The sequence below is a fragment of the Peromyscus californicus genome, unplaced genomic scaffold (assembly GCF_007827085.1).
Source record: "Peromyscus californicus insignis strain IS unplaced genomic scaffold, ASM782708v3 Scaffold_10__1_contigs__length_136768540, whole genome shotgun sequence".
NCBI lineage: Eukaryota > Metazoa > Chordata > Mammalia > Rodentia > Cricetidae > Peromyscus > Peromyscus californicus.
Genome location: NW_026294391.1, coordinates 51,639,775 through 51,666,239, shown reverse-complemented (window position 1 = coordinate 51,666,239; position 26,465 = coordinate 51,639,775). Strand labels below are relative to the sequence as shown.

Below are 26,465 nucleotides of genomic sequence, written 5' to 3'. Positions count from 1 at the left end.
ATGTCATATTGCAGCTTTTTAAAAATTCCTTCTCTTTCATCATACTTATCCATATCTAAAGTTGTCTTGTTATTTACCTTATTTATTTGTCTATTGAATAGCAATGGGTACACAGACTGTGTCCATTATGTTCACTGAAAAAGCATCAGTGTTTAGTACACTGTGCCTGACAGTATAAACTTGAATTTATGAATGTGTAGGAATAAAGAGCAATGTATGTAACAATTTTGGGTGAGTTTGTAAACAACAGAAATCTTTCACTTACATTTCTAGAGGTTGGGGTGCCAAAGATTAAGATGTGGAAAATTCATTGACTGGTGAAAGTCTACTTTCTGGCTTGCTTGTGTCCTCTCCTGGCGAGATAATGAAAAAAAATATTTTGGGTTGCATTATAAAGGCACATGTCTTTTCCACAATGCCTCTAATCTTATGATCAAATCAGTTCCCAAAGGTTTCCCCCTCCAGATACCATGACCTTCAAGACTAGGATTTCAACACGTGAATTTTGAGGAGACATAAATATTCAGACCATAAAATACATCCAATTCAGAATAATATGCTACATTTAGCTGTTCTATACTTTGGTATCTTTTAACAGAGTGGTACTTATGTCTTTCTTTTTTGTCATCAGTAGCATCTATTAGTGGCTTTTCACATACCCTATATAACCAAGCTAGATTAGAAGACCTGGAAAATTGGTGATGCTAACTAGCATGACTATCAGCTTCAGCTTCATTTGTAGTGTGGTATGTTTAAATTCTTGAGGAACTCCTAGAATGATGAAGTACTTGAGACTAAAAAGATAAGATGTTGTGTGATGGCCTGGGAAGACATGAACAAATGTCTACTCACTCAGATTGGGAACTAATGATAGATCAAAGTATAGATACTATGAAAGTCCAATTTGGTGACCCAATGAGTTTTATTGGGGTTATTTACAGAAACTTGGGTAAGGGAGATTACTTATATGAGCAGACAGACATCTGCCATCACAAAAAGCATATCTCATGATGAGTGACAGTTCACAAAAGTTGGAGACCTGGGACACTGCTGTGGGATGTTCTCTATGCTGTGAATGTGTTGCTCTGATTGGTTAATAAATAAAGTACTGATTGGCCAATAGCCTGGCAGAAAGTATAAGCAGGACAAAGAGAGAGGAGATTTCTGGGAACAGGAAAACTGAGGAGGAGACACTCCAGCCGCAGCCGCCATGAGAAACAGATGTTAAGATACCTGTAAGCTCAGTCTCCTCCTCCCTATACCAAGGCTGAGCAAAGTGTCAGAGCATAGGCCCCTGCCTCGGCTGAGTCTACCACACTGGGCTGAGTCTACCAGGCTGGGCTGACTCCCAAGGGGACACCTTGCCTTGGAGGAGTTGGGAATGGGGGGTGGATTAGGGGGAGGGCTGGGGGTAGAAGGAGGGAGGATGAGGTAATCTGTGGCTGACATGTGAAATTAAGTTAATTATAAAATAAAAATATTAAAGAAAAAAAGAAAAAAGATACCTGTAAGTCACAAGCCAAGTGGCAAGGTATAGCTTTATAGAAATGGGTTAATTTAAGATGTAAGATCTAGCTAGCAAGAAGCCTGAGCCATTAGGCCAAACAGTTTTAATTAATATAAGCTTCTGAGTGATTATTTTATAGGTGAGCTGCGGGACTGCGGGGGCTTGGTGGGACCCGGAGAGAAACTCCAACTACAGGACACACTGCACAATTTGCAAGAACCTTAACAGGTTGGAAGGTGTTCTTTTCCAATTGGAAGGTGTTCTTTTCCAGTGGCTCAGATGGTCTGAGCCCCTTCCAAGCTGCTCGACCGTTCTTTGCTTCTTCTAGGCAGCTTGGCTGGTCAATGCTTATTTCAGACTGCTTTATTGGTTTGGTTTTTTTTTTCCATGCTGTTCATTCTGAGCCTCTTCTAAGCATTTCAACTTGTGAAAGTGACTATCAGCAATCTTTAATGCTTATATACTCTTGGGAGAGGGAAGGGCCTAGTGAATCTGGTCAGTTTTGGGGACTTCCTGAAGATATTTGTGTTGTTTATGTCCAATCTTAATGAGTTTTCTTGCAAGATGGAGTCAGTGTTTCACCTCCTCTTAGAACATCCTATTGTTTCACCTTCTTGGAAACATCCAATTCTAAAATGTTCTGTTGTTTCACCTCCTTGTAAAGATCCTATTCTAAAATATCCCATTGTTTCACTTTGCTTTTACATTATATGTCTTAACACGTTTCCCTCAAAGATGGATGGAAAGTTTTAATCTTGAATGAAACTGCTACATAACAAATATATTGGGATTTTCTTTAAAATTTTTCTGGAAGATAAATGCCAGGGGGTAGATAAAATAGGAATGGAAGAATGCTGATAGGTAAATGAGGGTTCATTAAACTGTTTGCTTTTACACATGTTAAAAGTTCACATAAGCTTTTTGTTTTTCGACATCTTAGGGAGGCTGCAGTGGTCGTCGCTACTCTCCGAGCTTCATCATGCTGCCAAAGGATGACAAGAAGAAGAAAGATGCCGGAAAGTCGGCCAAAAAAGACAAAGACCCAGTAAGTAAGTCTGGTGGCAAGGCCACAAAGAAGAAGTTGTCCAAAGGCAAAGTTTGGGACAAGCTCAACAATCTGGTCCTGTTTGACAAAGCTACACACGACAAACTCTGTAAGGAGGTTCCCAACTACAAGCTTATCACTCCAGCTGTGGTCTCTGAGAGACGGAAGATTCGAGGTTCTTTGGCCAGGGCAGCCCTTCAGGAGCTACTTAGTAAAGGACTTATCAAGCTGGTTTCAAAGCACAGAGCCCAAGTAATTTACACCAGAAACACAAAGGGTGGAGATGCCCCAGCTGCTGGCGAAGATGCTTGAACAGGTTCAATCAGCTGTACACTTGGAAAAATAAAACTTTATTAAATAAAAAAAAAAGTTCACATAAAAATGTCTAAAAGAATCTGGTGAAAGCTATAGACCATCTCCTCTTAAATGTCGTCTGGCCTCCCCAGCCTTGTACCCTCAAAATAGGGTCATATTTCTGTTTATATCCAATTCAAAAATGTTTTGAACTAAAAACTACTAGTTCTTTGATAATTTCATAAAGTATACTTTGGTCACATTCATTCCCTTCTGAACTCCTCCTAGAGCCACTCACCTTTTTTTTCCCATTCATCAAGTCAACTTTGTGCTGCACATATGTTCTTGGATTTGTGACCTTCCACTGGAACATGGCCAATTTATCAGGGGATATACTCTTAAAGAAAGTGGACCTCCCTCTCCCCACAGCTGCCAATTGCCAATAGCTCTTCCGCTGTGGGTGGAACTTTAAGCCTGCCTTCCCTCCTCATCTTGGGATTTGGTTTGATTTGAGGTTGCTTGGGGCTTGTGCATACTGTCCCAATCTCTGTGAGTTCATATGTGCAGCTGCTTTGTCTCCACAAACTGTAGCTCTTACAGTCTTTCTTCCCTCTCTTGTGGAATATGTCTGATCTTTTGGAGGAGGGGATGTTATACAGATGTCTCATCTAGGACTAACATTCCCCAGCATCTTTGTGACTTGGCCAGTTGTCAGTCTCTGTGTTAATCATCATCTACTGTAAATAGGAATTTCTCTGAAGAGGACTGAGAGATACATTAATCTAAGGCTACAATGATTAATTATTAGGAATTGTTTAGTACTATGTCCATTTAACAAAATAACAGTAGGAGGTTTTACCCTTGGACCAATGACATGTTTAACCACAGGTTCTTGGACCTACAATGGTGTTCATCCTGTGTAGTGAGATTGAAGTACAATCAGAATGTTGTTGGTTACTCCCATGATGTTTGTATCATTACTATACCAGTGGATATGTCTTGCCAGGCCAGTCATTATTGTAACTGACAGGGCTTAAAGCTGGGTAAGACCGATGATTACTTTGCTCTTGTAGTAGCATGAATAGCATTATAAAAGCTAGCCAGCCAGTGGGATGAAGCATTCAGGTCAGTAACAGCTTGACAGCTCTATGTTCTGTGACTTAAGTACACGGTGTCTTTAGCAATTGAGTTTTGTTGTCATATTCTGGAAAGTAACCAAGAGCTTTCTATTGGTAAGAGTTGAGTATAGAAATAATACACTATCACTTTATTGGAGTCAACTTGGAGTTTTAGACATAACTGTTTATTTTATGAAATTCAGTGGCCCTCTGTTTGGTGCATATGTATTTAGGATTATAATATATTGTTGATGAATTTTTCTTCTAATGAATATGAAATACTCCTCCTTATCTCTTGTGACCTGTTTTTCTTTGAATTTTTTCAGTTATTAGAATAGTTACACTTGTTTGTTTGTTTCTAAGTTCCACTTGTATCCTTCTACTTTAAAGTGGTAGGAGAGCATTGATGGTGAGGTCTACTTCTTGGAGGCAGTAAAAACATTGATTTTGCTTTCTAATGCAATCTGTTAATCATGGTCTTTTCATTAAGGGAACTGGAATATTAATATTATTATTAGTGAAAATGTGTGTTTATTCATATTATTGAAATTCCAGGGGAGGTTCTTGGACCTCTTTTGATTACCTGTTCTGATACTGTTGATTTTTTTCCTTGTGAGCCCTTTGTTGTATTTACACTTCTCTTCCAGTTGAAGTACTCATCTCTAGAGACAGCTTAGTAATCATAAAATCCTTTAATCTGTTTTTGTCATATTATTTTCTCTTTCAATTTTGATAGACAATTTCGTTGGGTATATAATGTATCCTGACAGTTGTGGTCTTTCAGGAATTGGAATGTATCTCTCTAGGATCCTCTGAACTTGAAGGTTTCTGTTGAGGAATCTGGTTTTATTGTAATAGACCTGTCTTTGTAAATTATTTTCCCTTTCAATCTTGCAGCTTTCAACACCCTTACTTTATTCTGTGTTTTTAGTGTTTTATCTATAATATATTGTGGAGAATTTTTTTCTGATCTTACCTACTTTTTGCTCTGTAAATTTAGCATGCCTGACTATGTTGGTTATCTCACTCTCTAGGTTTGGGAAACTATGTTGGATGGTTTCACTGGAGATATTCTCTATGCTTTTGCTATGGTTTTCTTTTCCTTCTCATATGACCATAATTTGGAAGTTAGGTCTTTTCATGATATCCCAAAATTTTCCCATGTTTTGTTTATAGTTTTTTAAACCTTCTCTTTGATCTTTACTGAGTGATCTAATTCCTCTACTTTGTTTTCCATTAATGACTTTCTGTTTTTGACACGATCCACTCTGCTGATGAGGTTTTTCCACTGAGGTTTTTGACTGGCATATTGAGTATTTCATTTCTAGCATCATTTCTGTTTAAGTTTTCTTTGAAAAATGATTCTTTTTCTTGTCTTAGATTGACTTCCTTTTTTATTTATTTCTTTGTCTTTGTATTTTTTGAGTTGTTTGACCATCTATTATAAACATTCAATTATTTGAAAAGTCTTTGTGGTCATTTTCAATAGGAGCTTTTAAGATCGAGTTTGTGTTTTGGGGGAGGAGACAAGGTATTTGTGGGTGTGCAAATGCTTGTGTGTGTGTGTCACACGTGCACATGTGTGTTTGTGTGTGTTGTTCTTGTGCTTGTTTTGATTTCTCCATTGGGATTTGCACATCTGGAGTTAGTTTCTTAGTTGAGACTGGCTTGCTTTTGTTCAAGTCACCTTTCTTCTTTCAGCAGGAGTGTTTACAATATACATAAGGGAGCTAAGTCATTGCAGGGGCTTTCCTCTGTCTGGTATTTGGGGCTATGGATTTTATCTCAGGTCTTCTTCTTGCTATGTACAGTCTAGTGGTTATAGCAGAGCTTAGAATAAGTTTCTCCTGATAGTATGGACTGTTCTTGGCTCTCAGGGCCAAACAGAATAGCGGGAGGTGGGGTCACAGACAGATAGATAGCTGCCAGGATTCTGGTAAGACTGAAAGGGAGGGTGGCCTGGGTCTTTGCACCATATGTGTTAGTTGAAGAATCCCTTGTGGGAAGCAGGTTAAGAACTTTCAAGTCCCATCCAAGTACTAACCAGGCCTGACCCTGCTTAGCTTCCGAGATCAGACAAGATTGGGTGGGTGGTATGGCGCAAAGGGAGGAAAAGGGGCTAGGAGGAGGTCACAGTCCCTGGTTAGCAGCTGTGGGGTGATTAGGATGGTGGAAGTCTATGCTGGGATGTGCAGGTAGCGTATCTGTTTCTCTATACGATGTCGGTAGACTAAAGGGTCCCAGTTGTGGAGGAGTCTGGGATCTAATGAGTCCCAAAGGGAAGTCAGGTTCCCTGGCAAGAAGCTGGGGTGACTGTCAGGGGTGGGAGTGAAGGTAGCTCACTTATGTCTCCCTGCCATATGGGTGATCAAGAAGGTCCCTGGTGGGGAAGGATGTGGGATCTCACCAATGGAGAGAGAGAGAATGGCCAGAAGGAGGATGAAAAATGTTTTATCTTTTTGGTTGTGAGCCTATCCTTTAATGGCTGAGCCATCTCTCTAGCCCAAAATATTGTGTTATAAACAAAGCACAGGTTGCAGTATAATTGTTAGCTTCTTTTCACTAATACTAGTATTATAATAGTTTAGCAGTTTTGCACGTATTTGTTTGCTAATTTTTTCACTAAAATAGGATCTTATTATGTAGCCCTAGCTGGATTATAGCTGTATAGACTGGGCTAGTCTCAGACTTGTGGCAATTCTGTTTCTTCTTCCCAAGTTCTAGGAATACAGGTGTGTGCTACCATATTCAGCCAGCTTTGTACTTTCAATTTTATCATTTTTTCTCCTACTGTATTTCATGCACTATCCAGAGTCATGGATTTGAGGTGTTCCTCTCCACCCCCAATTTCACTCAGCTACACACATGCACACACACACAAAATAAAATAAAATAAAAACAACCAGTTGTACATCTTTTGTGCCAGTCAGTGTTGTAGAAAATACCAAAGTAAGGAACTCATTGTTATTTCTTTAAAAAATTGAAGATTAAAAACTTTATAATTCCAGTTAAATGAGTGGATAGAAAAACACACAGGCATCCAGCACATTCATTTGCTAGGGCTGCCATAACCAAAGAACCACAGATTGAGTGGCTTATCAGTATTTAACTTTCTCATAATCTTGGAAGCCAGAAGTTTGAGTTCAAATTTAACTTTGATTTCTTCTGAAGCCTCTCCTGGGCTTATAGAGGAGTTTCCACATGGTCTTCACCCTCTGTCTCTGCAAATTTCCTCTTCATAAGGCCATTGGATATATTGGATAAAGTCCATTCAAATGGTTTCAATTTAACCTACTTACACCCTTATGGACCCTACGTACAAATACAGTAACAGTTTGCAGTATTAAGGATTTGGACTCCAACTTAAAATTTTGTCAGAAGTAGTCACAGTTTTATCTGTAACAACCAGGAAATAAAAATTATCCCTCTCAACTGACTATCTCAAGTGGGAGTGAAACTGGATTTCGGTCTGGTGGTATTCGGGGTAAGCTTCTAGCAGGTAGCATAGTCGTTTGCAGATCTTACAGAATCATGATAACTTCAATTAGCTGGCAGACAAGCTGGCTGGTAGGGAAGGCATATCCAAGATACAGCACAAATGAAGACCCATGGGTAATGAAGTGATGAGACACTGTAGAATCACTGATGCCTGGACTACCAGATGTGGGAGAAACTTGATAGGTTATCCAAGCCACGCCCCCATTTAATTCAGGAATCCCAGGCAAAGGGCTATTGAGCTTCTGTGTGTGTGCCTCCAGTGCTTGGGGTCATATCAAAGCTTTAGACTTCAGCCAACTGTGTCTGGCCCAAACAGTGACTTGGATAAAATGAACGGTTTACTAAGAAGAGGTCAAAAAGTCTATGTGTGTAACATGCTAGTGATAGCTCCATGACAATAACCTCCAGGAACTTCTTTTGGATACCACACTTTAAATTCTAACTTGCTGCAACTGCAACCCGTTTTTGCAATTCTAGTACAGCCTGAATTACCCTGCAAGGTAGGAGCCCTGGATTCTTGTTTTTCTGTGTAACTTTGGGCAGAGATGTCTTTCAGTTTTCAGTGTACATGCATGTAACAGAAGGGGTAATTAAAAGTCCATTTTGTTTGCCTCACAGAGTTACTGGGAAGATTATACAGAATAGTAATGGGTGTGATTGGAGCTGACAGTCTCAACTCTCAGCAGATGTAAAAGGGCAGACCTGGGTTTCATTGCCCAGAGCTGGCATCATGAAAAGACGGGCAGTTTCTGTTGATAAACGTTTTTTTTTTTTTTAAAAAATCATTCTCAGCCAAATAAGCAAATGGAAAATACATCCATCATTTAGACTACCTTCCATATTCCTGAAGGTACAAGGGAGACAACTGGAATGGTGTGTGTGTGTGTGTGTGTGTGAGAGAGAGAGAGAGAGAGAGAGAGAGAGAGAGAGAGAGAGAGAGAGAGAGAGAGAGAGAGAGAGAGAGAGAGAAGAGGAGAGGAGAGAGAGAGAGAACACAGTGAGCTGAAAGAAGTTTAGGAAGCTGCTGCAGGGGGTAAAGTCAGAGCTTTATCTTTTATGTGACCATATTTTTTTATATGATAATGTCCCTTACCTATTTCAAACCTCCTTTTATTTTTCTGTACAATGGAGATAATAATGCTTGCTTTTCCACGGTTATTCTGAAAAGTGAAAGTAATGCAGATAAAAGCGCAAGAGATTAGACACTAGAGAGGGCACCAGGAAAATACACAGAGGGAGGGCTTGGGGAAACAGGCATGAGAATCCACTGGCATAGTTTCAGTGGGCCAGCATCTTAATATTTAGAGACTGTCCCAACACCTTTTGCAACTTTGGAGAAGACTTTCCGCTGAGTCAACATAATTGGGGAGCCCCACAATAAACTGCATATAAATCGAGAGCAGCAGGAGGGCAGGCAGGGGTGGCAGCTGCCTTACCCTTGGCGGAGGTTATTCCCTGGTAGAGTCTCGCCTGCACCCAACCCCTCAGTTTGCAAGCCTTGGAGGAAGACAAAGGCGGCTCACTGGGACCCCCTCCCCCAGTTGCGTGTTTCCTTCCTGTCAAGCCCCCTGGGAAGCTGCAGGGTGGAGAAGCACAGCCTGCACGCCGGCACGAAACAACCTAACTGAAGGCTAGGTCAGGCTGAGGGGATTCGGCTGTAGAGCCGTGGAGGAGGGGAGGCGGAGGGGGCGCTGGGGCTCTCGCTTCCTCCAGCCCAGCCCTACCTCCCAGTCAGCCCGCGACAACCCGCGCCAGCCACCCGGCCTCACAGAAGCTGGACTTCGCGGACACCATGCAGTGGATTAGAGGCGGAACGGGAATGGTGAGTGCACGTAGCTCTAGTTTTCCCTGCATGAGCCCTAATCCTCCAATTCAACCGCCAATCCCTCGAATTAACCTCCACACCAGGAGCCCCCATACCTCTGCCCACCGCCCTCGCCACTGTCCTTCAGACACCAGTGAGCTTCCTGTAGCCATTTTAGGAGTCTCTGCTTGCCTGCCAGACCAGTAAAGACCCCTCCTACCCCCCCACCCGTAGGCATTTCTGCTGCCCTCCGAGACTGGGGTAGGCTCAAGCTGGGGGAAGTTGAAGTGACCAGGAGCATCTCAGGTGTTACCTGGGATGCCAGAGAAGCAAGGGTCTGACACAGGGGCTCTCTGTAAGCAGTAAAGCTCCCAGGATGCAAGCAGGCTGGCAAGGGGTCGAGGGGAGCAGCCACAAAGCCAAGAACTGTAGAGAGCCTTATAGGAGAGCTGCATGACCTCCTTAACTAGGCTGTATGTACCTGTCACCCCTAGCTAGCTCTAGAGCCCAGGGCCACCCAGATGGAAGCTATCTGGGAAAGACCTGCAAAGCTTCCTTGCCTGGGATGGTCTCACCCAATCCACATTTAGGGCTTTGTCAAGGAGAGATGACTACAGAAACCCTCATCTTCTAAATGGGAATTCAACTAGCAGACCCCCACAAATTCAAGGACTGTGCTTTTGTTTGTATGTGTAGGTATGTGTTTAGTATCATCTTCAGTTCATTTTATGCCATGGTGATCCCTTTTATACCTGGAGACCTTGAAATGACTTCCCTTTGCAGAGAGGAAGTGGTGCTTGAATCCTGATGCATCTCTGAATCAGCCAGGGACCGGTCCAAGTCTGGTTAGGGGCACTGGGGAGTGGAAGGCCACAATGACTTTGTATTTAGTACTGACAAGGGGTATTGGAGGGCAGCTGGGTTGGGTCAGCAGGCGCTGATGCCAGTGTCAGCACATACTTCTGCACTGCCACCCACAATCTGCAGCAAAAGCAAGGGAGTCTGAAGCAATTGGGCAAAACATTGATATTTAACTCCTTTTTTATATTTCCATGCTAAAAGGAAGGAGAGAATCTGGTGTGGGCTAGGAATGCAGGCAAAGGAACTCCCCTTTTCCCTTCCTCGGGATTTTCTCAGGTCTCTGTTTCAGTAGTTCTTAAAGGCAGCTAGTTCATACCATTAAATGCAAGGGCTTCCCTAGCTCCTTTCCCCAGAACTCTCTCCTTCCCTGGGGACCCACAAGGCTAAATCAAATGTTTGTAGAACCAGTAAAAGTGAGAGCGGGGAGAGATATTAGAGTGCTTGCAGTCCAGCCAGCACACCAGAGGACACAGAGAATGGGACAGATTTGCTCAAGGCCACAAACTCTTTGGAGGTAAATTTGAGTCTCCTGACTCTCCTTCACTGTCCTTCCTTAGTATTCCATAAATTACTGTTTCAGATGGTGCTAAGCAAGGTAGAAAAGAATGAATGAGGAAAAGACTTTCAGTAGGAACAAATGCTATAACATTTGCCTGAAAAATTCCTTGCAAGTTCCATGCAAATTTGTGGCAGCTGGGTCTGGGCGAGTGTCCCCCCCCCCTTGCAAATATGTTGACATGTCAGGGCTCAGAACTGTGTGCTGAAAACAGATTAAATTAATGGAGAATTTGAACTTTTCCCAATTTTAAAAGAAGCCAATGACATATCTTGCAAAACACTATGTGATTAAAGGTTGATTGGTGAGGAAAAAAAACCTCATAATAAAATTTTAGGAGACCAAAGCAGTGACTATTCTATGATAAAAACCAGCTGGTCATGGTGGCGCAGGCTTTTAATCCCAGCACTCAGGAGGCAGAGGCAGGTGGATCTCTGTGAGTTCAAGGCCAGCCTGGTCTACAAAGCAAGTTCCATGGCAGCCAGGCTGCGATACAGATAAACCCTGTCTCGAAAAACAGAACAAAACAGAACAACAACAACAACAAGCACTTACCTAGCCACTTGATAGAATCCAGGAGGGTAATATACTATTATTTTAGCCAGGGAGGCAGAAAATCTTTAGTCTTTACCATGGTGTTCACTGTTGGGAATACCTTGGGTCTCAGATTTTTCTCCCTTAAATGAGGTTATTAATGTCCACCAACATTCCTTCCAGTAAATATTGGATAAAAGTTAACTAGTAAACCAACTATTCCTGGGCATGGGACTTGCCCTAGAGTGGTGTTGATATACCCTGTGATGCTCTACTGAAAAAAAATGGATTTTCCCTTTTCTAGCAGGTGTCAACTCCAAATAGCTTCATGGTTAGGGGTAGGATTCGGTGTCCAAACTTCCTTCTCGGGGCTGGGATTTTGTTTGGTTTGAACCCGTGCAGGTTTTATTTTTCTGTTTGTTTTTATTTTCATTTTTTTGTGTTTTTTGCTGAGGAGGGGGAGAAAACATGAAGTTGGGTGGGTAGGGAGTTGGGGGAGGGGAAGAATATGATCAAAATATATTGTATGGAAACATTTATAAATAAAAAAGTTAACTAGTAATGATTATGAGGGAAAATAGGGAGTTAGGTGTAGCCACCATTTTGTAATATGACTCTTTCATTTACACTACACATTGAATTTTTTTTAGCTCATTTGACAGTTGCAAATTAATTCACGAGTTGCCATGTAACTCATATAAAATATTGTTTAAGAGTTTACGGAAATTACTATCTTAGTGGATGTAGGATGTTTAACTGTGAATTCATGTTGGATAATAAATTGTTCAGTACAATGATTAATAGTTTCCTCTTGAAATGATAATTGTCACTGAAATAAGAATTATGTCTAGAATGGAAATAATCGTCTCCGTAGAGTCACAAGTCTAAGATTAAGGACCTGACTTTTATACTTTTCTTACTATTCTCATCCATGAATAGCAGTACCTTTATTTTCTAGGTGTTATTGTAGACATTGGTTTACTTAAAAAATATTAGGCTATCTACTATGAATTTGCATAGATGTGGTACAGAGGGAAAAGAGAGGGATAGTAGGTTGGTAGGGGTAACAAACCAGTCACACAAAATAATATATAATATGCCAAGATGTGTTAAGCATGAAGGAAAATAGAACAGAGATGAGAATGGGATGATACATTAGATCGGTTAAAACCTTTCTGGTTAAGGGAGAGTTAATCAGAAATATGAAAGAATTTAAGGTCCATCTGTGTATTTAGAAGAAGACGCTAGATGTAGGAACCAACCAGAAGAAAATCTAACTGGCTTGTTTAAGAAATAAAATGCAGTGGGCAAGGAATTAGTAAGTGGAGAAAATGTTGGATGAAATCAGAGAGAAAAATAAAAAACAGATCAATAAAAATAGATCAATAAATGATATGGAGAAATTTGTATGACTGAGATGAGGAGACATTGGAAGCTTTTGAGTTGATGAGGGGCATGATCTGACTTATATTTTACCAGGAAAATAGATGGTAGTGGTAAGGACAAGAATTGTGAAGAGGCTCTTACAATAGTCCAGGTTAGAGGTGATGGTGGCTTGGCTCATGGTGATAATGGTAGAGATGATGTGTATAATGAAAGGACTGTATGTGGTATTACTTGTAAATGGTTTGTCTTTTTATTTTTTGTTACCTATTAAGTCACTCATATGGCTGAGACTCGGGATAGAAACAATAGCTATATACATACAAGGGTATTTCATATAAAAATCAATGATTTGAATGATCTGGGTTGGACTCCTAGCCACTAGTGTAGGTAATAGAGATTTGGTTTTTAGATAGCATTTCAGTCAATTAACCTTCATTTCTGACATTCCAAGAAAATTAAGTATAATATTAATGTTTTAGAAATTTGGTATACTTAGCATATATGGTATGTAGAATGGATCAATTTTTTTGAGACAGAGGTTCACTATGTAGGCCTGGCTGTCCTAGAACCACTCTGTAGACCAGGCTTGCCTCCAACTCACAGAGATCTGCCTGGGTCTGCCTCCTGAGTGCTAGGATTAAAGGTGTACACCACCACTGCTCAGCTAAATCAACTTTTAATATTCTCTTCTGTATGACAAAATTATGTTCAGTAATAATCATGAAATGATCAGCACTGTTCTTCATTTTCATAACATGTTCTTTAATTTTCAAACAATTAATGGAAATGAACAATGCACTTCTATTTTAAAGAAATATGAATTCAGAGTTATCACATGTGTGAACTAAGATGAGTAGCCACCTTGTACCTGGCTTTGTCTTGTTTTTTAAGGTTTAAAAACACAACAAATTCCCCAGTTGATCATATAGAATAACAGAATCATCATGTTCCTTTTTTTGTCTTCATAATCATTGGGGTATCACTGTTTACTTAAAACCCACATTTAAAATCCAAAACATATAATGCAAGAGGGATTGTGGATTTTACAAAAGCACTTAGAACCATCTTGAATGATTCTGAACCTTAATAAAATGAAAGAACCAAATGAACACATGTTGTCAATTCTGCTTCTGTGTGTGTGTGTCCTAGTTTCCTTTTCTGTTGGTTTCATAAAACACTGGCCAGAAGCAACTTGGGGAAGTAAAGGGTTTATGTGGTTTACAGGTTATAGTTCATTATTGAGGGAAGCCAAAGCAGGAACTCATGGCAGGAACCTGGAGGCAGAGAACTAAAGGAACATTGCTTAATAATTTACTCCCCATGGCTTCCTCAACCTGCTTTCTTGTATAACACTGGACCACTAACTTAAGAGTGGTACCACCTACAGTGGGCTGGGCCCTCCCATATCAGTCATTAATCAAAAAATGCCCCACAGGCATGCCTACAGGCAATTTGATGGAGGCAGTTTCTCAATTGAGGTTCCGTTTTCCCAGGTGACTCTAGTTTGTATCAAGTTAACAAAAACTAACCAGCATGGAGGGAACTGTGTAGCTGTGAGTTCTCTTAGTAATATAAGTCTCTATGTGTTTACTTGGGTCTGAGCGGTTGTGGGCCCCAGCAGGACTGGAGAAATCTCCAGCTACACTCAGGTATCCTTTAATAGATGTCTTCTCAGAAGTCATATTTAATACTTCTACTTGTACCTCATTGAAGACCTGAGCCATGACTACTCTGATCTGCAATGGAAACTAAATGACACTATAATTTACATTTGTTAGCAAAATTTATACCTCAAAATTATAGGTGGGGTTTCAGATATAAAGAAGAAAAAGAAGAATTGAATGTTAGTTGATACCTTGCAGTCACTGTCACAATTACTCTACTTATATGTCTGCTAGTATAGAAGTACAGAATTACAGACTGCATAGAATTAGATTGTGAGGCAAAGCTTGATGGTACTGATGATAGTAGAGAAGCTGTCATGATATATCTTGTTCTACTTCGCTTCCAGCACCTAGAGTATTCTGTGAAACCAAGTTGAGGGAGAGATTCTTCACTGAGATAAGCAATGCAAAATGGAGTAGTGAACAGCCTTTGGGGAAGGGCTAAAGAAGGGAGATGACCAGCACAGTCTGAGCCTGAGTCCAAGTGTTGAGTCTGATGTTTGGACAGTCTTGAGTTGTAGCTATCTAGTAAGAAGTTAGTGATGTAGATGTTGAACTTAGAGGAGATTGAGAAGCACTGTGACAGTTGAGGTTCTGAAAGTAGATCCAATGAACTACTAAGAGTTTTAAAATGGCATGTAACTTGCAAAAGTGAGAGATGGAAACAGAACTTGAACCTTCTCCTTTTTTAGGTCTAAATGTCAGAAGGAAAATGATGAGCCTAAAGTGGAGGGTGGGGAATAAAACTATTTACCAGACTAGAATTGTTATAAAGATTTTAAAGCATAATACACACTACGGACAGAACATGTAGGCAAATTTTGAGGGGGGTGGGGATGAATATGAATGAAAATTGCTGAATGGAGTCCTTTGTAGCAGTTGGGAGAAATTATTTAGTCTTGCCTCCTGGGCCATTTGTGTGGGATCTATTTGAAAAGAGTTCAAGGGGGCAACTTGATATTTTGAGACAGTAATATTTGTAACACCACTTGTCCTTCTTGGGATTAGCCATTTGAGGTGACATTAGCCTCGAGGAGCAATTAGAAGTTAGGCTCTGATTGTTTGTATAAAACATCACAAATGACTGGGTTATGCTTCCAGCAGTTAGGATCTGTCAGCTAGAGAGTGGGGAATTTTGCTTCTTAGTTTGACTTTTTTTTTTCTGTACCTCCAACCTTGACCTATCAGCAAAGTCAAATAATTGACAAGGGAGTGAATATTTCTTATCTTCTGGAACTGATTCAGAACTGTGAAATAGTGAATTAGTATTTAGGGACCTGGTTAGCATTGCTGATCTGTCATATAGTCATAGGACTATAAAACATAAAAGGTTTGAGCAGAATTTTGGAGAGCGGTGGAGTTAATAGTTGTAGGAGTTTGAGGGCAGGACTCTGACATCACTTGGAGGGTCATCCTTGGTGGTGGGAGACAGGTATTGGTGAGGATGATAACATTTGACATTCCTGAGGGCTTAATGGTCTGTGACCCGGAAAATACCAGTCACCCAGCTAAATTAAAAACAAGAAATGTGCTATATGAGCTGAGAGTTCAAGTCCTTCCTGTGAGATTTCCTAGGAGATTTTTCAGGCCAGGAGATGTGTAAATGTAAGGGAGAACTGTCAGGAGAGAGTACACCAGGAGAGTCACGGCAATCTGGACAAAAGAATCATATCCAGGTGAGATTTTGAGTGCCTTAGATTCAGGAAAGGCAAGGAATGGTTCTTTGGGGGTTAGGGGTTGGTTTTAAGATAGAGGATATGAGTAAAATGACAATGGATATGCCCCAATACAGTATTACTCAGGGTAAATGATGACCTATGCCCAGGAATAGTTGGTCAGGTCTCCCTATAGAAACAGGTCTAACATGAACTCTCCAAACTGAGTAGGATTCTGTAAGATGGCAAAAGAATAAGAAGGAGCTTATAAAAATATTTCATAGAACTCAGAAAATGATAGAGTGAGTCTTGGCTACTTACTGGGGTCTGGGAATGTCATGGGAAGGGTTTACTTAGGTTTCTCCAGAAGAGTGGACAGATCTCCAAGAGCTTCCCAAGAATAGCTTGTTTGAGCTTCTTGTGGGTGGAACAGTCTTAATTAATTATGCCCAGATAAATGCATAGTGATAGGCCTTATCACTTGACTGTAGTTGGAGACATTAGAAGAACTTGATAGGATCCAATCCAGATAGCTTTGAGTGGCTTTTTATTCTGTGAGAGGTTTTTTATGGGAGACCCAATCTCCAGGGTTAATGTGAAAAGGTCTTTTCTGGAAGATGGGTTCAGTCTCGCATTGTGCTTATTCAGGTACTCAGTGAGAGCCTTAATTGTTTGCCTCAGTGATAATATACTGAAATAAATTCTGAATATCTGGATCTAGTAAGAAGTCTGTCTGGAAAAAGAGCTGACCCTAAAGGACTTCGAAGGAGCTGAGGTGGGTTGTAGAATTGGGAGTCACTTGGGAGAAGAGTGGGCCACACTGTTGAGTGTTGAACACAAGCTTGGAAAGATCTCTTAAGGGTTGAATGAGCCCTTTCTGCATTTCCAGAAGATTGATGGAGCCAGGCTACATAGTGCTTAATTTTACAGGCTTCAATCACTTCCTGAGGGATACTGGAAATGAAAGGCAGACTACTGTCAGACTACAGGGGCTGAGGAACTCAAAGTGAGGAATACTGTTTTATAGGAGAGTGGTTTCCTTTGAGGCTTTCTCTGTCTTAGCGATGATGATATCTCCTGAAACCAGTAGGTATTTTAGTCCTCTGTACGGGTGTATGTGAAGGTTGTCACATAAGCAGCTAGGAACTGACAGGACCACAAAGTTTGTGTGTCACTGTTCCCAGTGCTACTTTCTTTCACTCATGTACAGTACAGAGAAAAGGGTTTAGTAAGATGAGGGAGAACTAGTACTGGAGAGTCCAGAAGTACGTACTTTAGGCTATGTAGGGCCCATGGCATTTCAGGGACCTGGTCTTTTGGCTCTTCCTCTGATCCATTTTAGGCCTCATTAAAAGGTTTGGCTTTATGGTCAAACTGGGGAACCCACTTCTATAAAACTCTGCCCTGATTGAGAAGGTCCTTAATTGTTGTTTTGTGACAGGATTCCCCAGAGTTAGAATATTATCATTTTGGTATTTGGAAAGGCTCCTTGGACCTGAGGCTAATAAAGTTCCAGGAACTGGACCTTTTTTTATTCTTTATAATAATATTTTTATTTATTCTTTGATAATTTAATGCACTATTTTTTTTGGTTGAGACTTCAGGAACTTTGTAAAAGAAAACATATCCCCATAAGGCTGACTTTTAAAGAGTTAAGATTGTATTTGACTGTATGTGGGTTAGTCTTCATTGCTGATTAATAAATCATCTACATACTAAGGGAAGTTACTCCTACTGGGAAGTTTAAGGGAGGATAAGTCTTTGGCTAGATAGGGCCTGTCCAAAGAGGTGGGTGGGGGCTATCCTAAAAGCTCTGAGGTAAGACAGTCCTTGAGTGGAAGGATTCTGCCACTGGAGAGCAAATAGGAAATAAGAGTATGGATGGATAAGAATAGAAAAGAAAACATCCCTTTAGTCTAACACTGAGGATCAGGAAGTGCTGGAGGGTGTCTGTTCCAAAAAGGTGTAAGGTCAGAAACTATGGCCTTCACATAGTCCTGTACCATTCTGTAGAATCTACCTGACTTTTTTACTGCCAAGACAGGGTGTGGCATGGAAAGTTACAGGGTCTTAGTAGCCTAGTAAGCAACAATTTATCAATGAAAGAATATAAACACACACACACACAGAGAGAGAGAGAGAGAGAGAGAGAGAGAGAGAGAGAGAGAGAGAGAGAGAGAGAGAGAGAGAGAGAGAGAGAGGCTTTAAAGTATATTGGAACCTTAAAGAAAAATGGTTAAGAGTCTGTGATAATTAATCTCAATTATCAAGATGAGATCTAGAATCACCTGGAAATGGTGCCTCTCTGGTCATTCCTGTGGGGGATTATCTTGATTAAGTGAATTGAGAAAGAAAGACCTGCCCACTGTAAGTGGCACCCCTGGGCTAGGATCTTTAGTGAACACTAAAAAATGGAGGTATCCCATACTTTTAGGTGGGATTTGTTGTGTGACGTAGGTGTCTATAGTAGAGACTATAGGGAAGACTTTTGGGACATAATCAGACAGGAAATTGTCATGTCACATACACAGGAAACCTGTCATTTCTGGAAACAGGCCTTCCAGGTAGCCAGGCCCTGAATAGATAGGGTTGTAAGTTGGACAAGACCATACCCAGCCTCACTGCTGCCTGGAGACAGAGGCAGACTAATCACTGTCACATACTAACCAAGCCATATGCCTCATATGTCATGTTCCACAGGTCACATATTAAACAGGCCTGTTGTTTTACAGAAGTCTCCATCTGACTGTTTACCCAGGAATGTATTAGAATGAACCAGAACAGTACATGTTCCTAATTCAAACCACAGGACACTTAGGGTCATTGAACCTTATTTGGTAATATAAAGGAACCTTTACCTTGTGGTGCAACACCTTGTCTTTCTGACCACCTCACAAGTAACCTGAAAAGAAGATATCTTGCTTTTTCATGCTGCAGGTATTAATAACATTTGCCTGAAGGACAATTTGATGCTGTATTTCTCTTTGTCCTCTCGTCTTCCTCTCTAAAACCTAACAGTGATTTCTTTTTTAATTTAATTTTATTTTATTTTACAATATAATTTAATTCTACATATCAGCCACGGATTCCCTTGTTCTCCCCCCTCCCGTCCCCCTCACCTTCCCCCCAGCCCCCCCCCCATTCCCATCTCCTCCAGGGCAAAGCCTTCCCCACAGACTGAGATCAACCTGGTAGACCAGTCCAGGTAGGTCCAGTCCCCTCCTCCCAGGCCGAGCCAAGCAATCCTGCATAGGCCCCAGGTTTCAAACAGCCAACTCATGCAATGAGCACAGGACCCGGTCCCACTGCCTGGATGCCTCCCAAACAGATCAAGCCAATCAACTGTCTCACCCATTCGGAGGGCCTGATCCAGTGGGGACCCCTCAGCCATTGGTTCATAGTTCATGTGTTTCCATTCCTAACAGTGATTTCTTGATAGGAGTGCCATGAGAGCCTTTAGAGTCTCAAAAATGTTTCAAAGGGCCTTAGACATAGGTATATCTCTACCTTCAAAGAGGATAGTGCAGCAAGATAGGACCAGAAAGCAATGAATGCGAAGATATGTATCTATTATGCAGTTTTAAAAGGGTGTAAACTGAGGTGCTTTTGGGACTTGCCATCAGTACTCATGAGGAGGCCTGGGGACTTGAAGGTGGAACCCCTGAGGAGGTGAATTGGGCTGGAAAATTAGTGCTGGGAGCTAAAAAGAAAATATTTTTGTTCCTTGCCACATCTAAGATTACATGAAGCTTGTTCACAGAAATGGAGACTGTGGGCTTCATCAGTCCTGAAAGGGAAGGGGGTTTCATTAAGCTCCCCATAGTCAAGGAGCAGAGTTCTGGCCATTTGTCCTTTTTAAGGTTTGATTAGAGCCTGAAGTCCTTGGATGGAGGCTGGGCTTCTCTCATTAAGGAACAAGAAATATTCTGCCCTCCAGTGTGCCTGTATTTTGCAAATTGGACATGGTCCTGGGGAAAGCCTGTTACAGAGTAGAGAATTTTGCCTTTTATTTTGGCCCTTTTATGTCTGACCATTTTGTCTCTATTCCAAGCAATTTTGTCGTCTAATTTGAGAACTTGCAGGGCAACACTGTCGGCTTTTCTTTCTGTAGTGCCCCTGTCGCTTCTACACCACCTCAGGTATAAGGTTCAATTTACGTGTACTTTTGCCCGAGTCTTTAGACCAGAGATTAGCACTCTGTAGTCTGCCAGTCCAGTCCAATTTAGCTCACAAGTTAAGAATGGGTTTAGAGTATTAGCCGGGGACAACCTTGTGAGTTCCTGGGGTTTTCCCTGGCTGCAGATTTCTCCCCATCTCCTTAATGGTACACTCTGTCAAGATATCATTGCTCCCAGCTAAGACCCATAGCAATGGTGGAGAGGGTGCTTGAACTAGCCTTCTCCTGTAATCAGATTGGTGAATACCCTGTCATCATAGAACCTCCATCCAGTGACTGATGGAAGCAGATGCAGAGTTCCACAACCAAGCACCTGGCCAAGATCCTGGAGTTCAGTTGAAGAGAGGGAGAAGGGATTATAAGAGCAAGGGGGTGAGAATCATGATGGGAAAAACCATAGAAATAGCTGACCCAAGCTAATGGGTGCTCATGGACTCTGGACTGACAGCTGGGGAACATGCGAAAGTTGTGTGGCTTAATGTGTTTGTGGGTCCCCTGGCAATGGGACCAGGACTTACCCCAGATACAAGAACTGGCTTTTTAGAGCCCATTCCCTATGTGGCGATGCCTTACTCAGCCTCAATGCAGGAGGGAGGGGCTAGGTCTGACCCCAACTTGGTATGCCAGCCTGTGTTGACTACCCAAGGGAGGCCTTACCCTCTATGAGGAGGGGATGGGGGTAGGATGGGGGTAGGTTGGGGGGAGCGGAAGAAGAGGTGGGAGGCAGAACAGGGGTTGGTATGTAAAAGGAAAGAATTTTTAAAATAAAAAATTATAAAATTAAAAAAAATGGGTTTAGAGTGAGTTCCAGGACAGGCTCCAAAGCTACACAGAAAAACCCTTTCTCAAAAAGAAAAAGAAAAAAAAAGAATGGGTTTTATAGTTTTTAAATAGTTAGGTAGAAATCAAAACAGATATATTTGATGGCATAATATATGGAATTATATGAAACCCAAATTTCAGGGCTTATAACATATTTTGAACCATAGTCATATAGTTAAAAAATAAGTCATCACTTATTTTCCATGGCTTCTTAAGAAAAGATGAATAGTTGTGACTGTTCATGTGGCCCATGCTGCCCAAACTGCTTAGTAGTTGGCCCTTCACAGAAAAAAAAATATTGCAAATTCTTGACATAAAGCTACATAGTTACTATGGATGTGCCTTAGAAAGACAAAAAGAGTGAACAGGCAGGAGTCTGAATATCTCTCTTCAACGTATTCCATCATGTCATTTACTTTATGTGTTAAGTCAGATCCTAAAATTTTGAAAAAAAAGGGGGGATTGTCTATCTTGCATTCTCCCTAGCTGCAACACAACATGCTTAAATATCACTCATTTTATAGACTGTGAACTTGAACTTAAGTTTGGAGAGGAAGGGTGCTTTAGTCAGAACCACAAGCTATTCAATAACTAACTAAAAAAGAATCTACAGAAGTAAGTTCTAAATTGACAGTACATTCTCAGTAAGATAAGTAAGTAATTTAGTAAGGCCAAAAGAAGAGACGCTTACCAGTTGTGTACTTGTTATATGGAAAGCTGTCTCAATCAATCTTCACATTAGTTCTCACAAAGTCATTATGTCTGTCTATATTCGTTGCTTTGTTAGTTTGTAACCTAATGCACAGTTGCTGACTGGATATATACTGTGTGTTGAGCATTCTTCTGGACTATAGAGATGCAGCAAGGAAGGAAACTGAAATGTATCTCTGTTTTCTGAAAGTTTATAATCTAGTCCAGTTTGGAAACAAGGACAGATAATTTAAGCATCTTGCTCAGTGTTAACAAATGACAGTATCAGATATCAAATGCTCATGTATCTAATGGCAAACATTTTTACATTATATACCAGCCACTCACTCATGACCATTGTACCCCTTATTCTATTATCTGTGCTCTCCAAACACTGCTCACTTATACACATAACCATTCTTCTACCTATCCATCTACTTATATATCTATCCAGTGATTTATTGATCAATTGTAATTTTCTGGATGCTGACAGTATAGCATACACAGTCTTCTAGCTTTTATCTTCAACCTTGGTGCCAGTGACATAGTGTAATGGTTAAGGACATAGATCCAAGACCTAGGTTCCCTACAATTAACTGTTTCCTGTAGCCCTTTATTACTTGCATGGTCTTGGGTATCTCAGTTCATTCCTCTGTGCCTGTATCTTCACATTTGGGAATATAGCTGTAATACATGCATATTTTACAGTGTAGTTGTAAAGAAAAAATAAATATACACATAAAGTACCTTGAACGGTGCCTGACACAGATGAAAAACTACATAAATATTTTACATTTCCTTGAGAGTTGAAATTCATCTCACTTGGCTCAGAAAATCAGTTTCATATGCAAAGAATCATTCACTACTCATATTCCTCAGGGTCCTTTCAAGCCACACAAAATGCGGTTCTCTATATGTAGTAATATACAAAAATCTCCAAGGCATATACTTAATTGAAAAAAAGAAAAGTTGAAAATTGACATGTCAACACTTAATAATAAGTCAATATGTTTTCTTCTCCATGTCATCGATGCATGACAAAAAAAAATACCTTTATTTTGAATAGGTTAATACCTGTGCAGGGTACAGAATTCAAGAAATAAAGCAGTTGTGTGTGGTGGTCCATTCCTATAGTCCCAGTGCTCAGGAGACTGAGACAGGAGAATTACTACAAGTTCATAACAAACCTGACTACATAGAGAGTTCTAAGCCAGCTTGGGGTACAGAATGAGACATTGTTTCATAATGTGATGAATAGTATGTCTTTCTTCTTTACTTAAACCTGTTACTCTGTCACTTTACCCAGAGGCAGCTACTGTTATCAGTCTCTTGGGTATTCATGAAGAGGTATTCTTTGTCTTTACAATACCTACGTATGTAACACACACACACACACACACACACACACACACACACACACACACACACACACACTTTTCTTTACTTCATACATATAGCAATTTTAGACTTTCCCCCTTTTCAATTAACTGTATATATGTTTTGGAGAATTTTTGTCTATTACTACATATAGAAAGTCTCATTTTGTATGGCTGCAATAGATTCTTTTGTGTTTCATATTTATGGACAATTATATTAGCACTGACTAACAGCAGTTACCATTAAAGATGTATCATTTATTCTTTGAGAGTACCATACATGTAAATGATGTGTTTTGATCATATCCACACCCATTCTCTCCATTAGAATTCTTTTCAGACCCTCCACCACCATGTCTCCCTCCCAACTTCATGTTTTCATTGTTGAACCCACTAAGTCCAGTTGGTGCTGCCAGGTAACATGCCCTTGCTTCATTGTGACCTTGGAAGAGAAAGTACACACACAGATAATTCTCTTTACTTCAAAAGTTTCAGCACTTGTTTTTTTTTTTTTTTTGTTATTTATATAGTACTCCATCTATGATTTGTTATGTGATGGATTTTAATAGGTTGTTTTAAGGAAAATGAATGTTTATCAAGCAGCTATGATTTCTAAGGCACTACATTAAACTGAAATATGGGCCAATCAAAACAAGGTTTGAGTTTGTCTTCAACATGCTTAAAACTATTTATTTATCTATTTATCTATCTATTTATTTATTTATTTAGAACTATTCCTATACTCACTTTTTATTTTTGAAATTATAATATTACATTTCTCCCCTTCCTTTTCTCCCTCCAAACCCTCTCATGTACCCCTCCCAGATCTCCTTCAAATTCATGGCCTCTTTTTTCATTCATTGTTATTACATGCACACATACACACACACACACACACACACACACACACACACACACACACACACACATACACATTTCTAAATATAATCTGCTCAGTCTATATAATGTTACTTGTATGTATGTTTTAGTGCTGACCATTTCATCCTGGACATCCAATTCATGTCCTCTTCTCTGGGGAAGACCACTTTTCCCACTCTCAGCTTTCCTCAGCTGCCTGTAGTTCCTTGTGTAGGTTTGAGACCTTGTAATCTTTTCCTCATTCACTTTGGCATGTCCATTGGTGTTGTCCTTGTTCAGCTCACATTTGAGCAGTCAAGTTCTTGAGACTGTAAGGGTCTAGCTTCTGTCATTCCTGGGAGATACAACCTCACAGCAAACTCCCTAATCTTTTGACTTTTACAATTTTTCTGTCCTATCCTTCACAATTTTCCTGAACCTTAGGTGTGGGGGTGGTTTGTAGATGTTATTCATTGGGACTGGGTTCCACAACTCTGCATTTTGATTGGTTGTGGTTTTCTGTAGTGGTCTCTGTCTGTTGCAAAGAGAAGGTTCCTTGATGTGAAGTAAAGACTACAGTTATCAGGCTAGATCCGAAAGGAGGAAATGGGAAGTATGGGTATGGAGTAGGGTGGTGGAGGCAGCGTATAAGGGACCTGTGGATGGACTGATTTATTTATTTTTTATGGATACGAGTGCTTATGTGTATGTGCACTACTGTGTGCCTGAAAAAGCCAGAAGAGGGTATCAGATCACCTGGAAATGGAGTTACAGATGGTTGTGAGCTGCCCTGTGGGGGCTCTAAACTAAGTCCAGGTCCTGTGTATGAGCAGCAAGTGCTCGTAACAGCTGAGCCATCTCTCTAGCCCTTTAAGGTGCTTTGATTGACTAGAGAAGAAATAAACCCAACTTGGGCTAAGTGCTGTAAGTATGAAGAAGATAATTATAAGAAATATAGGAGTATAAGGTTTCAGAGGACTAGACTGGACTTTGATTAAAAGATGTATTTAAATGGTACTTTTAAGCTTCTTGAATAGCAGAGTTGGTGTGTGGTAGGGTGCTAAGAACCATAGGTGATGTACAAGGCATTCTAAGATGCAGCTATAGAATAAAACAAAGAATCTGGAAATCACATGCCATAGAAGGAGCTTCTGCATGCTCTGGTGTGTTCCTCAGCTATTTGGGTGGAAGGACTTATTTGTGTTCATAGTTTCAGAAGTTTTAGTGTGTAGCCAGCTGGGTTATTATCTTCAACTGATTATGTTAGGCCCACACACTTCAGAGTGAGCAGTGTGCTCTACTTCATCTGCTGGTTCAAATGTTAATTACAGCCAAAAATACCCTCATAGACAAACCCAAAATAATGTTTGACCAAAAATTCAGGCACCCCATAGAACAGACACAGTGACATAAAACTATCACATAGCCTCACTTGTCATCCCACTCTGCTACGAGAATCACATTAGTAAATGGACTAATAGCCAAGAAAGAACTATGTAAACAATGCTTCTCTTACCTGTCTGAGGAACACGTATTCTTCCTGATAGGCCACAGGGGACAGAGATTTTGGTGGACTGGGTAAAATATTTTCTACTGCCCTGAATTCAGATCTTAGAAGAGCAGACCTAAAATTCTTCCTCTTTGAATGTGAAGAGATCCAGCCACAATTAATTTATAAGAAATAATCTTTCCTTCATACAAAGGTTTCCTGGATTCTCTGTTTAAAGAGAGACCAAGAAGGCCCAGGTTTTTGTCACACTGATGAAACTGAGTAACACAATGTGGGTGTTTCGGAACATGACTAGTTCTTCGAGTGACTAAGCTATTAACTAACAGAAACCAGATAATGGGGAACAGAAAAGCATTAAGCTGTCTCTGAGAGGTCCTATTGGTAAGATGGAGATAACCTATTAAAGCACTTGCCCGACACACCAAAGGGTGACATTAAAGCTGAGTCAGCTGTGTAGGGATTTGAGAAGAAAAAAAAAAAAACATCTTGACGCATTTGGATTGCAAGGAAAATACAAGAGAGACGGTGAGGTTTTTGAGCGGAGAGAAGGCAGCAAGAACAGCATATGGAAAGGCCTTCCAGTTGATACAGTGTGACATACTTTGGAAAGACCATTGTGACCAGAATCCAGGGCAAGAGGGAGGTGAGTAGAAAGATATGAAAGCAATCATGCATGTATCATCTCACACAGGACTGTGTAAGCTTAGAGACAATGTATATTGGCTCTACTTGAAGGCAGTGCAGTTAAGTGGTCAATAGTGTGGGCTCCAGAAGTAGAGTGCCTGGATTCAAATTCTGACTCAATCACTTCTTAGCTAGGTGACTTTTAGCATGTAACCTAATCTTTCTTTGCCTTGGTACTGCCCATAGGATTACTGTGCAAATTAAGTGAATTGCCATACTCCAGAGTATGAATGATAATATTGGGCATCTAACAAACACTATTTAGTCTCAGTGCAATACAGAGTGTTTATGATTGGAGAAGGTGACATTTATAGACTGTATGGAGAATGAATTGAAGAGGTGAAAGTGGAGAAGCAAAGCTCAGTTGAAAGACTGGCAGAAATAGTGGAGTTGAATAAAGGAGAACGGGCTGATATTCATTTCAAA

At 40.5% G+C, this 26,465-nt stretch overlaps 2 protein-coding genes across 3 annotated transcripts in view; both read left to right on the top strand.

Annotated features, from left to right (window-relative positions):
* Window positions 1-2,434: 2,434 nt before the first annotated feature.
* On the top strand, window positions 2,435-2,915 carry LOC128114905 (40S ribosomal protein S25-like). Its single transcript, XM_052745323.1, has one exon. It carries the CDS (start codon window positions 2,487-2,489, stop codon window positions 2,862-2,864), a length of 378 nt encoding a protein of 125 aa, XP_052601283.1. The 5' UTR covers window positions 2,435-2,486; the 3' UTR covers window positions 2,865-2,915.
* A 5,988-nt stretch (window positions 2,916-8,903) lies between these two features.
* The window catches only part of Arhgef9 (Cdc42 guanine nucleotide exchange factor 9), a 165,995-nt gene continuing 148,433 nt past the window's right edge, over window positions 8,904-26,465 (top strand). Inside the window, exon 1 of one of the 2 annotated variants that reach the window (XM_052732890.1) lies at window positions 8,904-9,284. In XM_052732890.1, the coding sequence (XP_052588850.1) occupies window positions 9,255-9,284 (30 nt within the window). In that variant the 5' untranslated portion in view covers window positions 8,904-9,254. The remainder of the gene's footprint in view (window positions 9,285-26,465) is intronic. The other variant, XM_052732938.1, reaches the window with a different exon arrangement.